General features: G+C 45.8%; 1 protein-coding gene across 1 annotated transcript in view; it reads left to right on the top strand.

The window, feature by feature from the left end:
- Positions 1 to 531: 531 nt before the first annotated feature.
- PPARGC1A (PPARG coactivator 1 alpha) overlaps positions 532 to 10,776 on the top strand; it is a 363,672-nt gene continuing 353,427 nt past the window's right edge. The window contains exon 1 of the mRNA XM_086888438.1: positions 532 to 864. Within this exon, the coding sequence (XP_086744564.1) occupies positions 778 to 864 (87 nt within the window). The 5' untranslated portion in view covers positions 532 to 777. The remainder of the gene's footprint in view (positions 865 to 10,776) is intronic.

Here is a 10,776-nt window from a genome sequence, read left to right as displayed (position 1 = left end):
GGAGGAATCAGCGGAAATCGCACCTGTCAGGACGGTTCTTGAGAAGTTTCCCGTCGGTTTTCCCGCCCCCTTCTCGGGCGCAGGCGGCCGGGCCGCGGCGCCGGGGTCGAGCCCGCGTCCGCACGGCTGCGAACCGAGCGACAACTTTGTGTGCGCGGGGCTGCGCGGCGCGGCGGGGCCGGGCGCGGGGCGGGGCGGGGAGGCCGGGCCGCGGCCGGGAGGGCGGGCCCGCCCGCGGCGGCGCTGCCCCGGCGCGGCGGGGGAGGACGCGCGTCGCCACTTGCCCGCTCCTTCCCCGCCGCGGTGCGGCCGCAGGTTCCGCAGGCGCCTCCTCGTTCCCGTGCGCAGGGGCTGCGCTGCCGAGCGGGGACGGGCGGGCGGGTGGGGATGGCGAGGGCGCCCGGCGCTGGCGATCCAGTGCCGGGGTCTGTAGCGCGGCCCGTCCCCGGCGGCGGCGGCGGCGGCGGAGTGAGCGCGCGCACGTGACCGGCCCCGGCCCCTCGGTGCCGCCGCCAACGGCCGCGCTCACACGCTCAGACACACGCGGTACCCGTGCCTCCATCCCTCCACCCATCCATCTCTCCATCCATCCATCCATCCATCCATCCATCCATCTAGCCAGCCAGCCAGCCAGCCAGCCAGCCAGCCCCGCTCGCCCGCCCGCACCGCGCCGGCAGCACTCCGCGGGGACAGCGCCGGCGGCGGCAGCGACCGCGCAAGAGGCAAGAGTTTGCGAGGGCTGCTCGTGCCTTCCCGAAGAGGTTTGGCACCCAGAGGATGGCTGGCTGCGGGCTGTCGGAAGACGCTTGCTTTTCCTCCTTCTTTTACAACTACACCTCCTCCTGGGAGACCTCCTACAACCAGGTAAGAGGTGGCCGGTGCTGCGCGCTCGCCGCCGCTGCGCCCGCCCGGCTCCTCGGGGGAAAACGAAGGTGGTGCCAGTGTGTGCAGGAAGGGTCTGGAAGTGTTTCTGTTCAGCGCGTGTGTGCGTTGCGGGTGGGGGGGTTAAATCAGCCGAAGAAAGAAATGAGAGAAAGGAGCCTCTTCCCGTGTGCCTTTACAGCCCCCTTCCCTCCGCCCCCGCCCCTCCCGTGAGGAAGGGGAGCGTGAGGAGGACTGAGGAACGGGAGCCGTAGCCCGCAGAGGGCTCTGTGCTGCCCGGGAGCAACTCGGGCTCGGCCGGGCAACTCGATCGGAGTGCCCCGAGCCTGCCCTGGGTCGCACGGAGGGACCGCGCTGGGGCAGCCGGGCGAGTTTGCCGGGCAGGGGGAGCAGGCTGCGAGTGACAGGCTGCGAGTGACAGGGACCCCCCCGCATCCGCTTCGTCCTCCCTCAGAAATGGCTGCGTACGCATTCAGATCCCTAATTTCGGATCCTGCCTAGGTGGAAATAGTTCGGCTCACCCGTCTCTCCCCGTGATTCACCCCCGATCCCCCCTGCACGCAGTTAACTTTGATGACTGTGCAATGCGGAGCGGCCGCCTCTGTCCCTGCCGCCCGCGCCGGGGCTCGGGCAGCGGGGGGCGGCTGGCGAGGCGCTGGGGGAGAGCGGGGGGGAAACCAGAAATCGCGCCTCAGAGGTAGAGAGCTATTCTGGGAGCCTCCGAAGCGCCTTTAATTAAATAACTGTTGTAGTCTGCTGCCCCCGCTGCTTGTCTGGTGAAAGTCTACAGGCAACTGTCATTTATAAACTACACCGGTGTGTGTGTGCATGCGTGCGTGCGTGGGGAAGGGGTTTTCTGGCGCCGGCTTGACAGGAAAAGTTGGGCAGCGGATGGAAGCGGCCGCAGAGCGGCGAGGGGCGCCCCGGGCTGTGCGGGCGGTGGTGCCCGCGGGGGGACGGGAGAGCCGGGGGACGAGGGGGGCCAGCTCCCCGCTTCCTCCCTGCGAGCCTGCTGAGCTCAGGGGAAAACGCGCAGCCCTGCGACCCCAGTTTCCAGGAGCCTGAGCCCCCAGGCTGGCAGCTGACAGCCTGAGGTTGCACCTCACGCCGAGGCAGGGAGAAGCCGCGCGCACTTCCCCGCTCGGGGAGTTGCGAACGCCGAGCGCCGGGGAGCGGGGCCGGCGAGCCCGGGCGCGGTGGGGCTCCGAAGCCCCGACAGCCTGCTCGTCCGAGGCAGCCGAATAAATAAATTCGAATGTGCGTGTCCCGGGTGCGGGGGGAGCCCCGCCGGGTCCATCGCGGCAGGCGCCCGCCCCGTGCCGGGTACGGCTGCCGCCGGGTGTGCCGCCCCGGCCGGGAGAGCCTTCCCGGCGGGGAACAAGTCAGGCCGGCTTGCGCCGAGGAGAGGGGGGCTCGTGTGGGGACCAGACGCGCATCGAGCGCAGAGCCAGCGCCGGAACGCCGTCTCCCGGGCGCGCCGGAGCCCCCGTGGCTCGGCGAAGCCGTGCGGGGCCCCTCCGGTATCCCGGGGACAGCCGCGCTCGGCCCGTCCGCGGCGGGGCCGGGAGGGCGCGGCCGGAGCCGCCGCGGCCGGAGCCGCCGCTCGGGAGCGCGGCGGGGCTGCCCGGACCCCGGGCCCCGGCGCTCGGCGTGCCCGGGGCCGGCTCGGCGGGACTTGGCGCCCAGCTCGCCGCTCGCCGTGGCTCGTGCTGGCCGGTGGCTCCCGAGCCCGCTCGGGTGTGTGCTCCTCTGCACGTACCGAGGGCACACACCGGGGCCACTGTGCTTACATGAACACAGAACGCGCGGTATCGTCCTGCTAAACGCCAGCCCATGCAAGTCCCTGGGATATAAGTAGGGCTCATGCCTGGTATAAAAGGCAGGCAGTCAAAGGGAAGACTCCTTTGAAACCATCAGAGGGGGAAAATGCTTAGGAACGCAGACAATAAAATCAGGTTTAAACCAGCTCCTTTATCTAAAGTTAGTTTCATTCTGTAGCGAAACAGTTCGGTGAAAGAATGTCATTGTGAAGTGATAGGTCCCCTTACATCCCCTTTCAGGAGAGCAAGCCGTATCACAATGGAAGCAGGAAGAATTGCTGGCAAATCCAGAGTTGATCTGTTCTAAATACCACTGTTGAACTGTATCTAAGGGAAAACGCGGGAGATAATTCAGAATGCAGAAGATCTATTTATAGCAGGACTATATAAACTGTAGGATATATACACAAAGTTGAATTAAATATGCATGATTAGGAAAGGTGTTCCGAAGGAGAAGGTGTAATCATTACATAGCATTACAACGGACGAACAGATGAGCTTGCAAGAGCTTACAGGGTGAAGATGAGAAGAATTTTTAAGACACATATTCTTTCTGGTGCTCGAGGCTCCTTTCTATTTTCATCTTTTGCGTATTATGTTACCATTTATATCAGTCAAATTCATCAGCTGAGGATTAGCGGTAGATGTTAGTCTGAATATGAAATCAAAATGAATATGGGATTTTGCTGCACATAGATTTTTCTTACAAGTTTTAGCACTTAAAAAGGCAGACTTGGCTCAGACTTCACTGTCAGCCATATTTGTGTTTGTTTGTTTTTACCTGAATTGTGTTAAAAAAAAAAAAAAAAAGCTTGCAAACCGTTCCTTCTTGCTAAATTTAGCAACATAGCCGAAATAGAATTTGTTTTGTTTAAAACAAAACAGCAAACATAAAAACTTTAAAAAAAAAGTGCTGAGATGAGAAGATGGGTTGACTACTGGAAAAATAGTTTTTTATTCCAAATCAATATGATGCACTCTCAACATCTCATACGAGGTAAAAGGATCCCTTGTATAATATCAATAGTGGCTCAGCCATAGCTTACTGAAAGAATCTTTTCCTGGCATCTCAAGGCTTTAATGAGAGTATAAGTAATCAAAATACAACTCAAAAATGGAACCAGTCAGGTTAAAGAGAACAGTGACTTCTAGAAGCATAATATACTGTCTGGCAGCTGTGAAAGGAGAGATACGATGTTTGCTTTATAATTCAGAGAGTTTGAGAGATATGTTTAAACCTTTATATTTTTGGTACATTATTGCAGTTCTTTTTTTAAGTACAAGCTTATATGTGTGATTTGTTGGTAATATTCTTGGAAGGAGCTTTTCCATTGCATATTAAATTTCAAAGTGCATCACAAAAAGGCTTGTATTGGAGAAATCATGTCTAGAAACTTTATGAAGTCTGTTTTGAATCAATTTCTCAGATAGTCTTCCAGAATATAAGGCTTCATATTACAAATAGGTACACGTAGTTACAAACAAGACTTCACATTACTAAGGATGACTTCAAAAAGACTGAGCGTTCTCCTGAAGCTTGCTGCGTATTTTTATAGTTATTGTAGTACAGACTTAACCATTATGCTAAATTCCAGCTTTGGCAAACTTGTAGACTTAAATCCTGAGAGCTTTGAACTGTGGTTGCATAAACTTACCTGTGTTGTCTTGGCAGTGTGTATAAAACTGAGATGAAGGAACATCCATCAGATTTCCTGTTGATTTATTCTGTAGTCTTCATTTTTTGACTGTCACTCTACTTCTGGTTTTTCATTTTTGCCGGAACCTTCCTCAATACGTCTTCTGGAAATTCTCTTTACATCTGTTTCTTAATTAGTAGTCGTGAGTAAAGAGCAGCTATTTCTCAGTACTGCAAAGAGGTATTCAGCCTTGCAGGAGCAATAATATTTTTCGGCATAACCTGTCTATGCTGAGCTGGCAGCATTATTTGTATTAATTATTTTTCATTCTCTGGTTCCGAATTGGATACGTTGTTGTGTTACTAATCTGTGTGGTTGGGAAGGGCTTGAAAATAATTTGAATTGTAGTTCCTGAATGAAATTCTATGACTAATGCATAAATCTGGATACTTATTTTAATTTGACCTCAAAATCCTTGCAGTATAGAAGTAAGATGAGGAGTATGCTGCCTGATGGATGCCATTATTTCAGAGATTTTCCCCTGTAACTCTCAGCTGTGGACTTAGTAACTGGCACCATTTTCTTTGTATGTGTGTTCAAACATAGCAGTACATTGTACAACATACAAAATGTATTCCGTGGGTATTACTAAGTCAGTGAAAGACGAAGCTAAGAGCCAGCCTTGTGGTTTGCCTCTGTCTTTACATGGGCAGGGACAGAAGTGCCCTAGTGTAGCTTTTCTGACAGTATTTTTGGGGAGATGAACTGTGTGTAGTATAGTGCTTTTATGCATTTTTATTCTTTTACCTAGAGTATGACCAGTGGCCACTTCCCAGGGGCAATGGGCCAAAATATACTTTTTGACTTACTTTTCTTTCCATATTTTCTGGATTTTTGTTTTTTTTTTTTATTCTATATTATTTGAGTAGTAGAACATGAAATCTACACAGGTTTGGAAACATGCTTGGTTAATTTGTGTTAATGCCCTGCACATGTATAGCATATATGGAGTATGTCTGTGTTTGAAACTGTTGAATGAGAGATACCAATCTGTATAAGACTGGAAAGTGAACTATGGTTTTTGAAGATGTTTTTTCTTAAATGGAAAAAGACTCAGTCAATAGTTGTACATTATTTGGTGGTGAAAACCAATGGAATAATACCGTCTTTCAACTGCAGTTACATTTTAACAGAGCCTGTAACACCTGTGCAAATTAAAATAAGGCTGTCAAAACTAAATTAGTTAAGAGTAAAATGAAATCCTGGTTTAATATTAACAGAAAATACTTCATAATTTTAATAAAGAGTCAATCATGGATTTGAAGTTTTCCTGACTCCAAGGGATGTTTGTGCACAAAGCTGAAAAAATAGCAGTAAAACTGAAAGTGAAACTGAAGACACATATTTTCTTGACATTCCAGCAAAAGATAAATGATAAGATAATGAGAAAGATGTAGTTTATTAAACACAGATAGTGGACTTTATTAAAAATGTTGTTAAACATGATTCTCTTTCTTTCAGAGATTAATTCCTAAATTGCTCATTCAAAACAGTAACTTTGGAAAGTGTATTCTGATGGCAGGTTCATCTAACAGAAAAAAAGCGCAGTTTAAAATGGGAATGAACCGTTTTTTCATGCCCCAGAGAAGAGCAACTAAATAGTTACACAGTAGAGCACAATAGCACAAGTTTAAAGCACATGCAGAAAATGGGCAAGATATTATTGTCATATCTTATTTTAGAGGGAAAACTCGTGCAGATTGTGAGTTACAGTTATGGCTGCGATGAGCTAATGCAGTTCAGTGCTTTATACATAAGATGGGATTTTCAAAAATACGGTTTTGTTCAGGAGAGAATGTCAGTAGTTCTAGCAATGTGTTCTGAAGGAAGAGGGCAGGGAGTTCTTAGCTGGTCAAATGTTCATGTGGTCTAAGCAGAAATGTAAAAGTGCAGGGTTTGCATTGGAATGAGAATGGGGTCATCCACCCTTTGTACTCATCATCAGGGAAGCAGAACCTTCTTCCAGAGAGACCATAGGAAATCAATGAGTACACTTTGCTAGTGTAGAGATAAATGTGTACTGCAGAAGGGTATTAAATATAAAAGGGCAGCAGTAAAATGATTTACTACATGAAGCAGTGGAACTTTCTTTTGGTCACCTAAAAGGAAATTTTCATTTTTTGATAACATAATTATGTTTTTTTAATACTAATAACTGGAAAAGGCTGGCAGATGAGCTATTTTACATGGATTTGAGCTATACAATGTAAGCTAGGAAAGGCTTGATAAAAAATGGCAGCTTATTTACAAATATATACATTTTTTTTTTTTAAACATATTATCTGGCACTTATAATTTAGATCATAATGATATGATCTGACTTACCAAAAGTTAATGGATTTTTTAATGTTTTTTTCCTGAGGCAGTATGGATGCCTGTGATCCAGTTTGTCTCGCCATGACCAGAAGGTATCACTGAGGGATACCAGCACAACGGATGCACAGAGGAGAGAACCTGACGTACATTTAGGTGTAGAGGTTTAATGAAATGTGGAAGAGCAGGTGCACAGTCCTAATGTGTCGGTGTTTTTTTTAATTTCCTATGATGTGTCTGTTTGCTGTGTGAGCAAAACTCCTTGTACATTTAAAACTTACAGGGCTGTAAAACTGCTAAAAAGAACAGAAGCCAAATAATTCTACAGTATTTTTTGTCTTAGACTCTGTCTTCTGTACAAGTGGCAGTTAAGATTCTCCTTCTGCTACATAGCTGTGTGTTACTGTCTCCTCTCTAAAGGTAAAATTAAGGTGAAGAGAGATTAATAGCAGAGCGACCCTTGCTCTGGTTATAGCACTTGTGACACTGGTGCTAATTTTGGAAGGAGAAATTGGGTATTTGCAGTTCCACGTGACCTAACTGTGACCCAAAATGATGAGAGGTGTGTCTACGCTAGCACTTTTCTTGAAGGCAGGAGTGTGCTGTGCTCATCCCAACACTGCTGTGCTTGGTGCTGTAGGCTGCTCTCATTGCAATTGATCAGAATTCCTTTTGGATAAAGCTGGACTGTGAGATGTGTTCTGGGATTACCCCTAGCACACTTGAGCTACACATTTATATTCAGCTAGTGAGATGAGATCAGGTCTAGGGTGAAGTTAAACAATCAAAGCGCACCCTCAAGTGCGTGGTGCAGAGCAGGTAGCGCAGACGTCGGATCCTCGGCACCAGCTGTCTGACTCTTCCCAATTTACAGTTCTACACCGCTTGCTGGTGCAGACAGCCCTGCACCCAGTCGAGTTTGTCTAGCAGACTGCATGGAAGCCCATATTTGGGAAGCTGGTTGGAGACTTGTGGATAGAAGGGGTGACCTGACATGCACCCTTATGTTGCAATCATAAGGCCATTATTCTTTCCCTCCAAAAGGGGTAGTTTGTGCTGGCATGAAGAGGAAAGGTTCGTTTCATCACTTGTAATGTAACATGAGCGAGTAAGAGGCACTGGTACTTTGGCTTGCAAAAGCTCTCTGTGTTTTTAACCCATTTTATTATTTGCAAGAGCAATTTAGTTCCTAATGTTAACAATGAGTGATTATGATTCTGTACTTCCGTTTACAGCACAAATTAGCATTTTGTTTTCCATTACAGCTTTTGAATGAGGAATTTAATGTATAATTTGCTGCAAATAGATGTTATCATCTCTTTGGATGTGAACAACCACATAAACTTGAGCAAATGATAAAAATGGAATCAATTACTTCTCAAATGGAAGTAGTTTACAAACCTTCACAAACAAAATGGCAATAGTTGGTGGTTATTGTAACAAATAATTAGATTTTTTTTAAACAACATTTATTGAATTCTATTGACAATTTACTAATTGCATATAGAATATTTAATCATCCCCCTCACAAAATACATGCCAGAAAATATGTGGATTTTTTAAACTGTAGCTTTCCTCTGTTGTCCTTGTGTGAAGCTTTTCTCATACTTTTACCTGTACAAATGTTCCAGAGGGGTAGCACTGGACCACAAATCATGCTGCTGCTGCTGTTGATTAGAGAGTTTCACAATACTCTGGAATTAGTAGATTAAGATTGAAATTTTGGAGGAGGGAAGAATTAAATGTTGTAGGCTGTATGAATAACCTGCTGAAAGTGATGTAAATTTTTCTGCCACTTTTGACCTCATGATCTATGTTCTGGTTATTAGAAGGATAAAGAAGAGAAGAGACATTATTACACTTGCTAGAATGAGTGAATGCTGTCAGTCTCTACTGTAGGGGGAGGTAATATCTTGTGCTTAAATGAGTTTCCTAGTTTGAATTTCACAAAGAAAGTTTTCCACTGTCAGTTGCTGCGATCTGTTTCTGTATTATATGGAGTTATTCATGCTTGGAAAAATACCAATCCACAGACAAAATCAGTGTGAGAAACAGCTCAGAATCACTCAATCTCTTCCCATTGCAGAGACTTTCTTCATATCCCTAAAGGACATAATCCAAGTGTCATTTTCAACCCCTTCCTTTCAAAGAGGCTGTTTCTAAATTCTGATGATTTTCTGCATACTGGCTTGCATATCTGTCTATTTCTGATCCCCTAAAGCTTTGACCTTAAAGTCACTACCTACATCATTTCCTGTCACTGTGAATTAATGAGCCTTTTTCTCACAGTCATCCCCAGTAACCCAAATGTATCCATCCGTTCTGTATACAATATAAGCCCTGATGGTACATGTCTTGATTGCCCCTACCTACTCTCTTACCCTTACTTAAAAGCACAATTTGAAGTCCATACTTTGTCTCATTTAGTACTTTAGGCTTAACACCTCTTGTCCTTTTAAAGCCTTTGCATAATTTAGTTTTTCCCTGTTTACCATTAATAGCATCTCTTTTTGTTTCTGATGCTGGATTTGATGCTTGCTGCGCTGCTTCCCTGAACAAACACTTTCTGCTGTCTCACATTTCCCCCTTTGACTCATTGAAGTCATGAGCCCATTGAGGAAGATCGTGTCTTTAAAGCCATTGTTTTCTAATTATTAAAAATGGGTAATCTTATTTTGCATTTGGAAAACTGTGGAACAAACTGAGCAAAACTCCACTCATGACTCTGCTGCATTTCACTCTATTCATCTGTTGCTTGTTTCCTTAGGTTGATGTCCGCTGCCATACTTGGATCAGTCTGTAGATCAGATGAACAGTACCTTTTTATTCTTCTAATAATTCTTTCTAAATATTCTTTCTAAAAAAAAAACCCCTAATGATGTATTTTCTCATTTGCTTCACTCTACCAAACATTGAAGTAATTAAGGGGGGGAAAAACAGACAGATAGGGAATAGTATAGCTAGCAATTCAGGGTCCTGTATTCAGCCTTTTAGCCTTCTTTTGAGACCACGGAGCATATTGTTTAAGATGGAGCTTTTTCCTAATTTTATTTTTGAGACAGTTGGTTATAAAAATTCACTTGCCTTCACATTTTGACTATGAGTCTGTTTATTTGTTTGGCTCATTTTTTGACTTTCAGAGCAAACTGACTTGAGCTAGAGCAGATCAACGTTGTGATACCATGTGTTTGCAGTGAACTTTTTTGAATCTTAGAATGTGTGTCTGGTGTAATGATTCCTGAAGGGCTGATGGAACTTTATTTTAGGAATGAGTGCATGGCTTCATAAAACATATCCACAGTTGTCACAGGCTCCCTGGACTGAGCAATTCACAATGTCAGAGGTTTATTTGTATTGTAAAACTCACAAACTCACTCCAGCAGGACAATTTACTTCAACCATTTATTTTCTTTTTCTGTTTCTTTTTTTAATTATATTTTTTTGGAGTCTAGCAGCACATTGTGAATTGATATATCTGCTAAACTTTGACTTGTCACTCATGATGTTTCTTATTATATCTGCCTGCTACCTCTCTGTCTCATAGTCTGCTTAGGCCTTGATCCAGCAGACCACTTATTGCTCACCAGTAAACACTTGGAAGTCAGGAGAACTGCCTGCAGGTTTAAAATGAATGTGTGGTGTGTCAGGGAATGAATGTGTTGGGGCCTTAAACCGTTGTACCTTGAGGGCAGAGAGCTTTGCTTCCATCTTGTTTTTCATGAACTTGCCATGCTTTGACTACATTACAAGTAGTGATGGGAATGATGGTGGTGGGAGCAAGAAAGCAGCGAGGAGATCAAGGAGACCTGGTCATGGTAGAGGAAGCATGCCAGTTCCTCCGTGGCACTTCAGTCTCTCTGTTTTTAAAATGGTTTTAACAAATAAAGGATGATTACTCCCAACCAAAAAGCTGTGTGATTAAATGAATAGGTGGTGCCCTAAAAGGCAAAATTATGACAAAAAGCCTTCCATGAAATATATATGAGAGTGGGAAACTCCAGGTTTAAGGAAAAGGAAAAAAAACAAAGATGGCTGTAAACATGTAATGGTAAAAATAAAAAAAG

Source organism: Cyanistes caeruleus, chromosome 5 (assembly GCF_971803275.1).
Source record: "Cyanistes caeruleus chromosome 5, bCyaCae1.hap1.1, whole genome shotgun sequence".
Classification (NCBI taxonomy): Eukaryota; Metazoa; Chordata; class Aves; order Passeriformes; family Paridae; genus Cyanistes; species Cyanistes caeruleus.
This window is presented reverse-complemented; position numbering and strand designations above follow the sequence as displayed.